A 17017-nucleotide genomic window follows, 5' to 3' on the forward strand; every position below is an offset into this window, starting at 1 on the left:
GAAGGAATTAGAAAAGGGGAAAATATGATTAAAATATATTGTTAAAAGTCTGAAGGATCAAATAAAAACATTTTTAAAAAATGCCTTATACTTGAAACATATCTAAAAGCAATACCCGAGGCATAATGATACACATCACTAAAGAAAGCTAGGACTATTACATAGAGAAACCCTGTCTTAAGAAAAAAAAAGAAAAGAAAAGGAGAAGAAGATGAAGAAGAAGAAGAAGAAGAAGAAGAAGAAGAATTCAAATGGCTAAGAACCATAAAGTTTCCCAATCAATTAATTAAAATACAAAGTTATTAAAATTAATAAATTTAAAACAGTACACATAAAAACATAGGAAATCAGCAACTAAAACACAAGACTACCAGAACATGAGATGATACAACGTCACAGACAAACTGCAATATTTAGTAAACTTTTAAATATCCACACCTTTCTATTCAAGAATCTTTCTGGAAATTTGCCTTACACTCAAGTACCCCAAAACACATTCACAAGATTGTAGATGTCTGTAATAGGTGAAGAAGGACCAATTAAAATGACTATCAACCCTATAATTCCAGCTACTCAGGACGGCCACTGAGCAAAGGAGTCCAAGATCGGGTAGACAACACTGTAAGACCACCCCATCTCAATAAATAATTTTTTTTTAAATCACCACAAAGGTACCTAACACTCGTAACCTGAGACATTGGGGAGCTGAGGTAAGAAGATCACTGAGAAGTCAAAGTCAACCTGAACTACACATGAGCTCCAGAATGGCAAGGGCTGTAGAATGAAACCTAGTCTCAAAAACATAAATAAGTAAAGCCAGCCATGGTATCACAAGCCTTTAATCCCAGCAGGAATTTAATCCCAAAGGAAGAGGCAAATGGATCCTTGTGCGTTCAAGGTCATCTTGGTCTATACATCAAGTTCCAGGACAGCAGGATTACCTAATGAGACCCTGACTCAAAAAAGAAAAATAAGTATTACAATAGATATTCATATACTGAAATGCTTACTAAAAGCTCTCTTAGAGGCAGGTGTGGTGAACACTTACTTATAATCCAAGCACATGGGAGACAGGCAGGAGGATCTTAATTTTGAGGCTAGAGAGGACGACATAGTAAGTCCTATTTCAAACAGAAATAGGATGGAAAAAGTGTAAGATATTATAGCATCAAAAAAGTGCTTCTAAAATAGTGAATAACACAACTTTATTTCTATGGAAACAAAATAATCATAACAATGCAACACCAGTAAAAAGGAATGCCCTGCCTGGCAGAAAAGCAGCCTAGAGCAATAAACACTATTAATAACAGTCGCATCTAGGAGGAAGAATTAGTCATTTGTCTTGTCTTGTAGACTGATGTAACACTCCCTTGGTTTATAAGTGCAATTAGAAAAATCCCTTTAAAGCTTAGATATAAAAATGGTACCAAGTTTGACCTGTGGCCTGAAAATGGATATGTGGTCACAGTACTACACTAATAAGCACGTGCGCTTTCCCAGAATGGCTTGGGAATACAAAAAGCCTTGCTACAACTGATGCACCTTAGGAATAGGACTTCCAATCACAAGCAAAGACGCAAAAGAGCTTCCCTATTCCCACACTCCTGAAGTGTGTGTGACTTGAAAGCAATGACAGGTGGCACTTCTGAACTAATCTCACACTGTCCACTATATTTTAAAAAAAAAACAAAAACAAAAAAAGGGGGCTCTCAGTGGTTAAGAGCACTGGCTGCTCTTCCAGAGGGCTTGGGTTCAATTCCCAGCACCCATATGACAGCTCAAAACTGTCCAGTTGCAGAGGATACAAAACTCTCATGCAGATATACATGTAGGGAAAACACTAATGTACATGAAATAAAAATAAATTAATTAAATTTTAAAAAAAACCAACAAAGGAAACAACTTGGGCCTAATCATTTCCTTAGCTCTGAAGCCTTGAACTTACCAGAATGTTTTAAAATGATAATACTCAAACTTGTTTACACTAGATTATTTCAACCAGAAATAGATACTCACATAATGGAAAATGTTTTGAAAATTAAGTGACCTGTGTATCCTAAACTCCAATTAGATCTAAGTTAAAGAGTTAATAAGAACAAGAGAACAACAGAGAGCAATTTTGGCACACAATCAAAAGCCGGTCAGATCCATATTCCAGGACAACTTAAATAAAAATGCTTCCAAACTAGTAGGCAAAGAACAGAATATCCCAAAACAACAAAGCACTGGCAAAATGTGGTGGTGTACGCCTTTAACCCCAGCATTTGGGGGTAGAGGCAGGCAGATCTCTTTGAGTTCAAGGCCAACCTGGTCTATATATCAAAGTTCTAGACCAGCCAGTACTACATAATGACACCCTATTAAAATCTAGGTAGCCATGTGTAAAACTCTAAACTTAAATTCCTACTTTATGCTTTCACCAAATAAATTAATCCTCAAATATAAAACACAAAACCTAGAGGAATCCTGAAAGCACAGACAAACTGCCTTATGATGCTGGAACAGAACACCAAAGACAAAAATCCAAAGCCAGGCAGGGGTGAGAGTGGGGGTTCTACATAAAATTCAGAAAGTAAGGGGCAGGAGAGATAGCTCAGTGGGTCAGAGCATTCCCTGGTCTTCTGGAGGTCCTGAATTTGACTCCCAGCACCCATGTGGAGTGGTTCACAACCACCTATAACTCCAGTGCCTCCTTCTGGCCTCCACAGGCACCCACACTCACACACAAAAATAAATATTTAAAATACAAATTTGAGACTTCTGTGTTTTTTAAACCCATACCAAAGTAGAAGACAACGAGCAAAGGGAGCCATTTCAACCATAGCAAAGGAGTTAACAATTTAACAATGTCTTAGTTCTGGGTTTACCCTTCTAACAAATTTGTGTGTGTGTGTGTGTGTGTGTGTGTGTGTGTGTGTGTGTGTGTGTGTGTTTATTTGTGTGTGTGTGTGTTCACCCTTCTAAAAAACTTATTAGTGCCGGGGGGGTGTATTCACGCTTCTAATAAACTTAAGTGTGTGGTCTGTGTGTGAGTGTGTGTGTGTGTCTGTCTGTGTGTGTGTGAGAGAGAGAGAGACAGAGAGAGAGAGAGACAGAGAGAGAGACAGAGAGAGACAGAGAGAGAGAGAATATGTGTGCACACACACGCATCCAAGGGATGGAATTCAGACTGTCAGACTTGTAACCTTGTGCTTTTACCACCTGACCCATCTCTTGTGACCAATAAATACATTTTTTTCAATGGGTATTAGTTCACACTTGTGATGTGGGTTCCCCTCTGTATGCTATGAATATGTTTTATTACCATCGGTTAATAAAGAAGCTATTTTGGCCCATGGCAGGGCAGAATATAGCCAGACTGGAAGAGATATAGAGAGAGAGTAGGCAGAGTCAGGAGATGCCATGTAGCTGCCAAAGGAACCTTAGCAGTAGGCCACACCCTCAGGGTGATGCAAAGATTAATAGAAATGGGTTAACTGAAGATATAAGAGCTAGCTAGGAATACGCCTAAGCTATTGGCCAAACAGTGTTATAATTAATATAGTTTCCGTGTGATTATTCACGTCTGGCCAGGAACGAAAGTGCAGTCTCCGCTTACACACTTGTAATCCAAATGCCCTCAAAAGATTGAGGCAGAAAGACTGTCACAATTTCAAGACCAGGCAGCAGTGAATTCCAGGCCAACCTTAGCTACAGGATGAGACTGTGCCTAAGAAGGTGGGAAGAAAGCCCAGAATGATGATGCACACACGTGGATGGCAGAGGCAAGAGTATATGTGAGTTTGAGGTCAGCCTGTTTTACACAGCAAGCTCCAGGCCAACCAGGGCTACAGTAAGACCACATATTCAAAAAGAAAAAAACATAAAGGATATTATCCTAAGGACAAAACCAAAGAAATGCTTTAAAACGCAAGCATCCTGATGTTTAGCACAGAAGGGTCTTGTGGTGGTAGGAACTATGAAAACAACATCAGCAAGCACCCAGTGTACAAAAGGAGGAGTTGTTCAAGGAATCATGGCACATTCACACATGAAAACCCAAACTGCACCAGAAACTGAGCGAGAACCAATCATGTGTTGCTAACTATAGAGGCTGAGGCAGAGGGATGGAGTCTAAGGCCAGCCTGGGCTAAAGAAGACTATCTCCAAAGCAGAAAAAGAAACTAAATACAGATTTTTTTTTTTAAAAGATGACAGACGTGACAAATACATCTTATTTTCACTTCTTCCCAGAACCATCTGAAAACTCAAAGCTAAACCACAAAATTCTGTAAGCTGAGAAGCAGATGGCCGGCTACGCAGCAACTAGCTGAACAGACATCAAAAGGACTCAAGTCAGTCACCGGGAAAACTGAGAGCACAGACCCTTCCAAATGGCTTAGAAACTGTTGGCACTGAGAATGATAAAGTGGACCTCACAACAACGCGGGGCTGAAGGACTCTGAAGCATTCACAAAGCTAGACGTCTCGGCAACGGCATCTATCTAGTCCCAGCGTCGGGAGGCTGAAGCAAGGGAACCAAGAGACCCACGCCAGCCAAGGCTGCACTGCAAAGCCCTTTCACAAGGATAAATCAACATATACAAAATAAGGATGGCTAAAGGAAGAGCTCAGCACTTAAGAGCACTTCCTATTCTGTCAGAGGACCTGAGTGTAGTGCCAGCACCCATATCAGGCAGCTCACAAACACCTGTAACCCCCAACTCCACACAGTTCTGACACCTTTGACCTCCCTCCCAAGGGTACCCATACAGAATATATGCATGCACATAAACAAAAATAATAAAAGTAAGACAGCTAGCACTTGGGAGAAAGAAGCAGGCAAATCTCTCTAAGTTCGAGGTCAGCCTGGGCTATATAGCAATCTCCAGGCAAACCTTGCTATGGTGAGACACTGTCTCAAAAACATAAAAAAAATAATAAAACCATTTTTAAATGAACTAGATAGAATAAAACAAAGCAGCTCTCACAAGAAGAAAAAGGGCTTCCCTTGCTTGATCTACATTAGACGGGACATGCACTCCCTAGAGAGAGAAACTGAGGACCCCTGACAGTGAAGTTGGGGGAGCACTATGAATCAAAAACAATGTTAGAGCATTTCTATGCTAAGTGTGAAGCCACCCTCAATATCACCACCACTTCCTAGGAAGTAGCCAGCAGGGTGCAGCCTTCGGTAGGAAGTCAGTGAGCAAAGACCTCGAACTAGCAGTACTGGAAGCCCAGCTGGCTCATTACAGACTACAGCTGCACTCTAAGTCCAAAAACAAATGGACAAACAAAACCACAAAACTTTCTGGTTTGTTCTCTTTAGCAGAACAATACATGTTCACTGAAGAAGTTTGAGGGGTTTCTTTCAGGGTGGGGGTTATCAATAGGAGCTGGAGACAGTAAAGTGCCTGAGGACCCAAGCTCCAACCCAGTGAAAGCTAAACTTGGTAGAGCATCCGTAACCCCTGTGCTCCCAATGGGAGACGATGGGCGGTAGAGACAAGAGAATTTCTGGTATATGCACCAGGAATAACAAACATCAAACAAAGTAGAAGGCAAGGACTCACAACCTATAATCACATACATGAACTTTCAAGTACACATACATGTGCACACACACAATTTGTTTTCCTTTTTTTTTTTTTTTTTTTTTTTTTTGAGACAGGGTTTCTCTAGCTTTGGAGCCTGTCCTGGAACTAGCTCTTGTAGACCATAGTGGCCTCGAACTCACAGAGATCCGCCTGCCTCTGCCTCCCGAGTGCTGGGATTAAAGGCGTGTGCCACCACCGCCTGAACACACACACAATTTTTAAAAATGAAAACTAGCAATAAACAAGCTCAGCAGGACTTAACTGATCCAGATGGTTCACAACCATCTATAATGAGATCTGGTGTCCAAGCGTACATGCACGCAGAACACTGTATACATAATAAATATTTATTTTTTAAAAAAAGCTCTAAAAAAAACACAACCATTAACTAACTGCACTAACAATGAACAATTTGAAAACAAAGAGTGAGTGTTTTACTTAAAATAATATCAAAAAGAACAAACCACTAAAGAATGAACTAGCCAAATTAAGGCAAAATGCTTACTGTACAAATGATAATATTAGCGTAAAATGAAAGATGTAAGTAAGTGCAAAAGCATTTTGGGTATATGAATTAGATGGTTTAATAATAAGATGGTAATTTTAAAACTGACTTATGACTCAATGCAGTATCTACCAAAATCCCAATGATCTCTTTTGCAAAAATAAACCACTAATCTAAAACTCAGAGAGAAATGCAGGATCCCAGAAGAACCAAAACAGTCTTAGAAGAGGAGAACAAAACTGAAGGTTTCACGTTTAACCAAAGCTGTAAAAGTCAAGACAGTAAAGTACTGACATAATGACCTACATACAGGACAACAGAATATAACCAAAGTTCCAGAAAAACCCAGACTTAATTTCTAGCAAGTACCAATACATAATTCAACAAAAGAAAAGCTAAAGGTTTAGCAACAAGTGATTGAAATGGTCGATGACCAGTTATCAACATACAAAAGAATGTATCTGGATAACTACCTCAAGGCAGGAAAATTAACTCATCTCAAAGCAAATGTTAGAGCTAAAACCACTAAACACATAAAGATTTTGCACAAGGTCATGATGTCTTAGCTATAGCACCAGAAGCATAAGCGACAAAAGAAACTGGACATCACCTACTTAAAAAGTTGGACAGGAGCCGGGTGCACGCATTTAATTCCAGTACTTGGGTGATAGAGACAGGCAGACCTCTATCAAGGCCAGCCTGGTCAGGGCTACAGTGAAACTTGGTCTCAAAAAAACAAACAAACAAAACGGTTTGTAGCTGTGGAGAAGGGATGGTGAAGCATTCAATATTCACCAAGAAAACCCTCGGCATGATATTGCTGGAGACTTGTGTTGATCCACGTAGAATATTTTTCTGCACAGACATTTACATTTAGTGGATTATTTTACAAAGCCAAATCATTCTAGCCCTCCTGTTTTGAACAGCTTTCTTTTTCCCTGGCAAGCACTAGCGAGAGACAGCACTGAAGCAAGCGGCAAGTTCTTCTAGCGCAGTGACTGAACTGTTTGGAGGCTGGCTGGGGCTCTCTGCCTTACTAAAGGAAAGCAGCCTGCTCCATCTGTCTTCATTTATGTCCCTGATGCATTAGACTTAAATTAATATGTCTTATGTTAGTTTCCATTTTTATACAAGCTAAACCATGAACCCAAACCCCAGAAAAGATCTAAAACTCCTATTAGCTATTTGGTAATCTACTTGTAAATTCTATAAATTTGTATTAACACAATTAGATTAAGTATTTCTTTTTGTAAATAAGTAGGGGCTGGGATGATATCTCAGTTGGTAAAGCATTTGCATGTAAACATGACAACCTGAGTACAGCTCTCCATCTCCACACAGGAAGCCAGATGCTAAAGAACACACCTGCAATCCCAAACTGGAGAGGCAGAGGCAGGCAGATTCCTGGAGCATACCAGCCAGCCACCCTATCTGCATCAATGACCTCTAGGTCAGTGAAGGACAGTATCTCATGTCTCATAAAGTAAAGTGGAGAACAACTAAGAAAGACAATCAACATGGACTCTGGCTTCCAGACAACACAAATATGCACATGCATACTCACAGGCATATACATGAACATATATCACACACACATACACACACACACACATACATAAAATCAATCACTCAATGAAATTGCCTTCTGGAGATGAAGCCTAAAGTACTGGTACCAGTCACCATTTCTACTTACTGTAAGTTGACCTGCGACTCCAAAATCTGCAAGCTTTGCATGGCCTTCTGTGTTCAGCAAAATATTTCCTGCTTTGATATCTCGGTGTATTTTTCTCATAAAATGAAGGTATTCTAATCCTTTAAGAGTTGATTGCAATATCGTAGCTATTTCATCTTCTGTTAACTAAAAAACAAACAAACAAACAAAAACAGTAAGAAGTCCCAACCCTGTTCACACCACACATCAGAAAAGGGAGCAGTTAGACCCAAACTGATGCACAGCTGTTCTAGCCATGCTCCGGTCCCTCTCTCTCCTATTCCCTGCCTGTTCCCTCTTCCTTACAGCTCTCCTCTTCATCCACACATCTGTACTCTGGCTTTCTTCACTGTCTGTCTACTCATCAGAACAGCAGAGGACTTTCCTTCTCCACGCCTGGTCATTCTGTTTCCTTATCTTGTCAGCACAGAGACAACCTGACATACTATTCAGTCTTCCTTAATACAGACACACACACGCCATTAAAAAATGTCTTTTATTGCTTACTTTTGTATCCCAAGCATCAAGAAATAGTTCTAGAACAATGTGGGTGGCAACCCCTTTGGAATCGCATATCAGATATTTACATTACAATTTATAACAGTAGCGAAATTAAAGTTATGGAGTAGCAATGGAATAATTGTATGGCTGGGAATCAGCACAACATGAGGAACTATAATAAAGGGTTGCAGCATTAGGGAGCTGCGAACCACTGCTGGAGTGACTGACTGCTGAAGATGAGCACAGGGCTTCTGATCAGACCAGATGCTGACTGCGTATCACACCCAAATCCTAAGCAAAATTCATCCAACTCTCACTTAATTCCTGGTCTGACAAACAACCCACATTCAGGAATAAGCTGTGGACAAGAGGATCCAGGATTAGCGAGACCCAGCCTGTACTTCTGGCACACTTTCCTTTACTTTTAAACTTGCATACTGAGAACTAATGAAGAGGGAAAACATCCAAACAAGAACAAAGATGAGATCCAGTGGAGCAGTTTAACATGAAGAGATACACAAAAACAGAACGCCACAGCAGCAGCAGCACTAACAACCAGAAGAGGAAATCCGCCTACAAGTGAACTTGAACAGCAATTCCTAGAAGAACATAATCAGGAATTTAAAATTTCTCACAGGAGGTCAGACCTTAATCATGAATTTTTAGGTTTTAAATCCATCTAACACCTACCTATATTTAATTATACAGTAATTTTCTGCTTAAAATAAAGGGTTTCCCCTCTCATGGGCCCTTTTCTACTCCCCCCACCCCATGTGGATAGCACTTGCACAACTAGAAGCTACGATCCACATCAGAACAGACCCACGTCAGAGAGAGCGTGTGGTGTCTGTGGCTCTCGGCCTGGGCAACCTCACTGAACACTGTATCATCATTCTACCATAATCATGTCTTTGAGACAGGTTCTATCATGATACATATTTAAAAGTTTTATATCTTTCTGTGGTCATAATTCTTCAACCTTAAACAATATTTCTAGTCCCCTGTGGCTGAAGGCTATCACACTAGTTTTTATATAACACATAGCAAAATAATTAAGTACCTAGACTAATAAACTAGTATTAAAATATCAGTAGTTACAGAAATCACCAATGGAGTTAATTTTAGACTTCTGAGAGACCAAAAACAACTTGGTGCTGCACACACAGCCTGGGGCTTCAATTTTTTTTTAAAGATTTATTATTTATTTGTTTGTTTGTTTGTTTATTATGTTTACGATATTCTGCCTGCATGTGTTCCTGCAGGCCAGAAGAGGGCACCAGATCTTATTACAGATGGTTGTGAGTCACCTGTGGTTGCTGGGAATTGAACTTAGGACCTCAGGAAGAGCAGTCAGTGCTCTTAACCTCTGCACCATCTTTAAATTTTAAATCAACAAATTAGTCAAGGTTTCAACATCTCTTAAATTATTTATTTAGCTTTTTGAGACTATAATATATCATCTCCTCCCTCCTTTTCTTCCCTCCAAAGCCTCTCAGTCTTTGTTCTCTGCGTCTGGCCTCTTTCTTCATTGTTGTTATATTCATATATGTGTGTATGTGTGTATAATATGTATACATATTTATAATATTCTTAAAGCATGAATATAACCTCCATCTGCATGTTACTTTTATACATGTTTCCAGAACTGACCATTTGGAACTAGAAATATATATTATGGCAGAGCACTATTCTTAGCTAAAAAACTTACTGTCTAATAAAGAAAACATACAAATCCCAATAATGTAAATTAAGAAAAGGAAACAATGATATGATACAAAAATTTATAACTTGAGTTTCAATACAGTCCCATCTTATAATTTATATAATACTTCATGATTTATAGTATACTTTTTCATACTTAAACTAATTTTTACAACATTGCAAATACTTAATATGGGGATGCTCACTCCCATTCTTACAACCAAAAACAAAACCACCCGAAAGCTAAAATTTCCCGTTTCAACAATCTATACAGAAACTAGAGCTGTTTTTCAAATAGCCTATCAGATGACTCACTCATTTCTTAGAATCTAGACATGCTCCTTCTGTACCTGGAAAACATTCACCCATCAGCTGGGTCTGGTAGCCACATGACCTACCAGACCCAAATCATCAAGCCTGTCCACCTTTCAAACCTAAAGTCCCCTTTGTCTAATCCCCCATTCCAGTGGCTGCAAACGTACCAAACACACTGCAGCTTCCAAGTCTTCACACTGGCTGGTTCCTACCTACAATGTCCCTGCTCCTGCTGCTCTGCCCACCAAGACTCGTTACCACTCTCCCATCACCATCCCTACTGACTCTCTCCAGAGCACCTTGCATTTCCTTCCTAGCTGCCACCTGTTTGCTTACTGTTTCCCTGCGGTCTCTTTTACCTTACGGCTGGATCCCTAATGCCTACAGCAGTATTCTCTAACAAAAAACTAGAATCCATGACTCTTAGGTCCAATCCTACAATCTCAGGCACAATACTCTTTTTTGTTTGCTTGCTTGCTTGTTTTGGTTTTGGTTTGTACGTACGTGTGTGCGTGTGTGCGTGCGTGCGTGCGTGCGTGTGTGCGTGTGTGTGTGTGTGTGTGTTGTTTTTCAAAAGAGGGTTTCTCTGTAGCTTTGGAGCCTGTCCTGGAACTAGCTTGCACAACTACTCTTTTATAGTAGGCTAATACCCTGGTCAACAGCAAGTAGAAAAAAAAATATTCTGTGGCTCTACTTGGTAGAAAGACAAATTCAAATCCAAAAGTAAACATTTAAAACTCATTCTAGAGGTGGAAAGATGATTCAGCCATTAAGAGAGCGCTCTGCTCTTCCTGAAGACCTAGGCTTGATTCCCACTTACCCCCACTGTGGGGCTCCTAATTGCCTCTAACTCCAGCTGCAGGGTAAGCAGAACCCAGCATCTATGAGTGCCCATACTCATATACACAAACCTACTCAGACACATAACTCTTAAAAATCAAGTATTTTTAAAAGTCATCCTGTAACTGCCAGACATGGTTGGGAGAATCACTTAAGGGGAGTGTGAGCTCAAGGCCAGCCTGGGCTACACTGTCAGTTCCAGGTTACTCTTCACCATGAAACCCCTGTCTCAAAAAAATGAAAATTCACCACCAAACCATGATTTGATCATTGTTTCACCTAATAAAGTAAACAAAACTCACTGGAAGAGTCAATATCAAACTGTCACATTTAAGAGAGAACTGAGCATGGTGCCACGGTCCTGTGATCCCAGCATTTGGGCTGGAGCAGAAGGATCAAAAGTAAAAGACCATACTGAGATTCTATCTTTGTTTGAGATGGGAAGGAGGAGAGAAAAAAAAGGAGCAAAGACACAAGGAAAAGGAAGCATCTGACAGTCATTTCTCTAGGTGGAGAAGCAGCATGTGAATAAAAAGCCTGACAAAAGATAGCAAAAATGCTGGCCCAGCAGCCCCTTTTAGGAGGTAAACGTACCGTCTTGTTTCGTAACCGAATGATATCCGATACAGAACCAGCCCCACAGTACTCCATAACAATCCACAGGTCTGTGTTCTTAAAGTAGCTGCCATAATATTTGACTACATGAGGGCTGGAGAGAAACACAATACAAATTAGTAGAACACCCTTTAAACATTTCAATTCATTCTGTTCAATGCACAAAAAGTAATTTCACATCTCAAAAAATGAATTATTTCTAATTAGGACTAACACAGCAATCTCCTGATAAGAACATGAAACGAGATCATTTTTTCCTAAGAATAATAACACAGATTCAAAACAAGGGAAAAGTATAAGTGTATAATTTATCCTCAGAAAATAATCACAGATTCTCAAAAAATTAGCTACCAACACCGAATGGTAATAAAAGAGAAAATAGATACAATTTAAATGACATCCAATATGAGGAAACTTAAGAAATAATGACACCACAAGTCCCTAGAACACGTTAGAGGAATATTTAATAAATAACATTAATATGTCCTGGGACTGGAGAGATGGCTTAGCTGTTAAAGAGTACTTGCTGGTCTTCCAGAAGACCTGGAGTTCAGTTCCCAGCACCCACATGGTGGCTCACCACTGTCTGTAACTCCAGTTCCAGGAGATCTGATACCCTCTTCTACCCTCAGGCACCAGGCATGCAAGTGGTGCACAGACATACATGCTAGCAAAGCACCCATATACATAAAATTTATGCAGCTTGCCGGGTGGTGGTGACGCATGCCTTTAATCCCAGCACTCAGTAGGCAGAGGCAGGGGATCTCTGTGAATTCGAGGCCAGCCTGGTCTACAGAGTGAGTTCCAGGACAGGCTCCAAAACTACAGAGAAACCCTGTCTCAAAAAACGAAAAAATAAATAAATAAATTATGTGTCTGTGTGTATGTGTGTGTGTCCTGTTTACAAGAGAGAGATAAGCTATAAAACAATAAAGTAATCACAGTTAAACCCCCACAGAGACAAGGAAAGATGTGCCAAGGGATATATAACAATGATGATTTTACCAAAAAGAAAGCAATCTTTTTTTTCCCCAAAAGTCATAATTGGGAGTAACAAAATCATCACTATATAATATAAAGAAAGAATATTTAATATCAAAACTGGAACTTTAGGTCTTAAATTTCTAAGAACTCAAACACCCCAGTAAAATGAAAGTCTGTCTTGACAATTTGTAGCATTAACAGCAGGAATGCTGTTAGAAACCGGTTGCACAGCAACCAAAGATGCTAAAATTACCCTGGCTTCCTGGACATATGCCAGTGACAAGGACAGGAGGAAAACAGTCAAAGCGCAGGTAACTGAGTCCCTGTGGCTCACAATCGTCCTGTGTGCTCTCTTCCCTCTCCAGATGGCACCTCAAGTGCAAAATGTCTCCATCCTCACTTCCAACTCCCTGGACCTAGCACTGCCCAAACCTTACGTGTCTCTCACATCTAGACAGTGCTGGGTTTGCCTGCTCCATCAGCGGCCAACTCATGTTGTCATGGAACTTCACACAGATCACGTGCTCTTCTGTGGTTGACTCTGGGGCCAACTTCCTGCTTATAGCATTTGACAAATCTTAGTTCCTCAAAATTAAAACACTTAAGAACTCTTGACTCGAATAAAAAGAACAGTTAATACCTAAACAAATATTCCCTTTTTATAGACCAAACTGATATTCTATGGTTTCTAGGGCTAAAGGGTGTTTGAATTATCTCAGCAACCTCTGCAGAAAATTTTCTCAAAAGAAAGAGAGCAAAAGAGAGAGAGAGAGAGAAAGTACCATCGTCCCTTCTTCCTCATCTCTAAAAAAACTAACTGATAAAAAACACAAAAATGGAAACTGCAATTATCTACAAAAACATATAAGCTTTCTCACATTTTTCAGAAAATACACAGTGATTCCACTGACCTCAGTCTTCCGCAAACATCTCAGCAAGTCAATCTGTAGGTGTCAAACTGTATGATCCCAGTAAACAATTCCGTCAAAGGATCCCTCGAGCCCTTACCTGTCACACTGCTGCATTATGGAGATTTCTTTGATGATCTCCTGCAGGTCTGACTCCACGGGCACTTGCTTAATAGCAACAATCTGGCCAGTCTCTTTATGAATAGCCTTGTACACGCTGCCATAAGACCTGCAATTGGAGAAGGAGACCGTTTATAAAGCCACAGCACTGAGACAGAAGACCAGGTTAGCACAATCAACCCACAGGTCTACTTTCTATCCCAAGTGCCTAACGCTGCCAAGTTTAACTACATTTGCAAAGCTGAGATACCTGAGAGAAAAGATGGCACCCTAAAAGTTCATATGCGGAAGAGCAATTATCTAGCACTGCAAGTATTGGGTTTAACCCGAGCACCCAAAGAGTTATCAAGTCTATCTGATAATTATGACTATCAAATAACTGTAACAGCTTCTATGCACCATCCCTGATATCTGCTTTATTAAAAAAAATGCATCTGGGTCTATCCTTTGAAAATAAAAAAAAAAAATTAAAGGCAAAGAGGTGATTATTCTACAAGTAAAAATTAAGTTTAGAGGTCACATGATTTACTCAAGGTCACATAAGGTATGAGTTTAAGATTCGAACTCTGAACACACAATGCTTGTTCTCTCTCCACATCAACACAATACATGTGTTTTCCTACAGCATTGTCTTTCTGCCCTGTTCCTCTCACATGCTATGGAAACTCACCAAGACCTAAGCCCCCTTCATGCTAGTATCAGATGAATGGTACATATGCAAATCTTTTTGCCTTCTGTCTCATCTTCCCTGAAAAGCTCCTTATCAAAACCAAGGTTCTATGTTCATTCAGTCTGGGTGCTACAAGAACACCAGGTTTAGAGTCTAAAGAGGAAAGACTGTGCCCCTCTACTGCCACACATTATTGTAAACACCTGAGTCAGCTCTCTTGTGCCTACATTGTCTCATTTCCAAGATGACCAAAAAAAACTACAACCAACTCCCTCACGAGACGGTTATGGAACTCAAGTGAGATGCCACCAGAATCTTGCATACATTTTTTTCATTAATGTCCAGGGCAGCTCTCAGTGAAATATGAGAAAATCATTTTTTTAAATTTCCCAAGCACACCAGGCAGTGGTGGCACACACCCTTATTCCCAGCACCTGGGAGGGAGAGGCAGGTGCATCTCTGTGAGTTCAAGGATAGCCTGGTCTGCAGAGAAGTTCCAGGTCAGACAAGGCTACACAGAGAAAACTTGTCTCAAAAAAACTGAAAAAGCTAAAATAATTAAGTTTCCCAAACACATCTGTTTCTACATACTATCTTGGTGAAGCAAAAATAAAAATAAAATATGTGACCTAAGATGTCAAAATAACATTTCCACTTCAAAAATGAATTATCTCAATGTCAAAGTAGATTTTTTTTCTTTTTTCGAGACAGTAGATTTTTTTTTCTTTTTTCGAGACAGTAGATTTTAAAAACATCTTTAAAAAAGAAATATCTATGAATGTGAAGCACACGTAAAGTTCTATTTGAAGCTCTTATACGTAAAAAGGAATAAAAAGATGCTCCAGGAGTCTCAAATCCTGTTTTACCACAGAAACACAACTGCTGACATGTGTGGGAGACCCAGCCACTGCCCTTTCTTCCTTGCTAAAATAACTCTCAATTAGGACAGCAGGGTGTTAGTCCTTGGGGAAATCGTGATAGGCTCTGCCAGTCATGGTACTCCACTTCTCTTCTGCCCGTGACTGAACCAGCAGCAAAATCTAACCTAGACCTAGCCACTGGATGGCAGAAATGCTGAAGACTTTCTTCCTGGGTAGGACAAGGACATAGGGCTGTCTATTTTCATGTGTCACTTTCCTCCTTGCCCTGGTTACTCTCAAGAGGGATGGCACTTGAAACTAATATAACCATCTTGTGACCGTAAGAACTGTCCAGACCAACCATTAGCAAGTCAACTCTCCACTTCTGGGAGATTTATTAGTTTGACACTAAATGCCATCATAGTTAGCCACTGCTAGCAGGTGTTCTGTTACTGAGATCCAAAGAAAGGCCTTTTTGAAATTCTAGACCCTGTATGTGCAAAAATATCTTCATACTGGAGTAAGTTTTGCTGGGTGCAAAATTCTTCTTCCCCTCAGGCACTGGTACTGCAGTTTCCCCACACCCTGCTTCTGAAAGTCTGCTTTCACTAAAGCAATATTCTTCAGAGAAACGCTCTCACAGCTTTCCATGTTTTAATAGTCTACAATTTTACTATAGTTTATTCACCAAATAAGCTAATGCCTTTGCCCTACAATTAAATATTTAGTAGAGATTTTACTCATTATTCTTATGCATTAGGAATGAAAAGCAAACTTTCCAAGTGGACTTGTTTAGTTCATAACCAAAACAATGTCCCTACCTCCCACACTATTCTGATAGCAAAGAAACTCCTACAGGTCAGGTGAATAATGAACAAAGATTCATGATCCCACATATCACTCTGATCATAATCTGAAGAAGTTAGGCTTTGACAATCATGTCCAAGGTTATGGTTTGACAGTGAAATGTCCCCAACAGCCTCATGTGTCCCTAGAAGACGATGCTGTTTTGGGAGATTGTGGACTTTTATAAGGTGGGACCAAGCTGGAAGAAGTAAGCTGGTGAGCGGTACGCCTTGAGGTTCATACCCCACCTTAAAACTTCCTCTATCTAGTTCCCTCGTTGCCCTAGGCTCTCACTGCCAGAGCTGCAGGCTGTGCCTGCCACCACGATTTTCTCCACCATATTGGACTACACACTCTCAAACTGAGACAGTTTCTTCCTTTCTTAAGTTTTTTTCATCAGGTATTCCATCAAAACAATAAAAATAGCTAAAATTCCACATACACGCAAGTCCCTTAGGACCCGATTTCCTACAATGTTAACTAAGCGATTCGGTGAGCTTTAACTTTCAGAGAATGAACATAATGAAGTGGCTGTTTCACATAACCATCAAAGTAGGCGTGAATGCAGAAAGATGGAAACAAACAGTATCTGAGACCAACACAAACAGGCACACGTCTCATTAGTCATCACTACTCATTAGCTATGGAACTATGAGAATAAGTTGTTATTATCTTATGATAAAAACTTATATGAAGGCTGGGAATGTAGCTCAATCATAGAGCACTTGCCTAAAGTACATGAGGATCTAAGCCTGCAAAAAACAAAAAACAAAAAAAAAGAAAGAAAAGAAAAAATGAGCCAATATGTAAAATTTAGAAGTAACAGAAGCAAAAGGATGCTAGGCTCCACTCTAAACATTCA

The 17017-nt window shown here is 39.9% G+C and overlaps 1 protein-coding gene across 1 annotated transcript in view; it reads right to left on the reverse strand.

The window, feature by feature from the left end:
• The window catches only part of Stk4 (serine/threonine kinase 4), an 88524-nt gene that overhangs the window by 63218 nt on the left and 8289 nt on the right, over positions 1-17017 (reverse strand). The window contains exons 3-5 of the mRNA XM_038331502.1: positions 13760-13888; positions 11747-11861; positions 7778-7942 (exon numbers count right to left, since the gene is read on the reverse strand). Of these exons, the coding sequence (XP_038187430.1) occupies positions 7778-7942; positions 11747-11861; positions 13760-13888 (409 nt within the window). The remainder of the gene's footprint in view (positions 1-7777; positions 7943-11746; positions 11862-13759; positions 13889-17017) is intronic.

The sequence above is a fragment of the Arvicola amphibius genome, chromosome 5 (genome assembly GCF_903992535.2).
Source record: "Arvicola amphibius chromosome 5, mArvAmp1.2, whole genome shotgun sequence".
NCBI lineage: Eukaryota > Metazoa > Chordata > Mammalia > Rodentia > Cricetidae > Arvicola > Arvicola amphibius.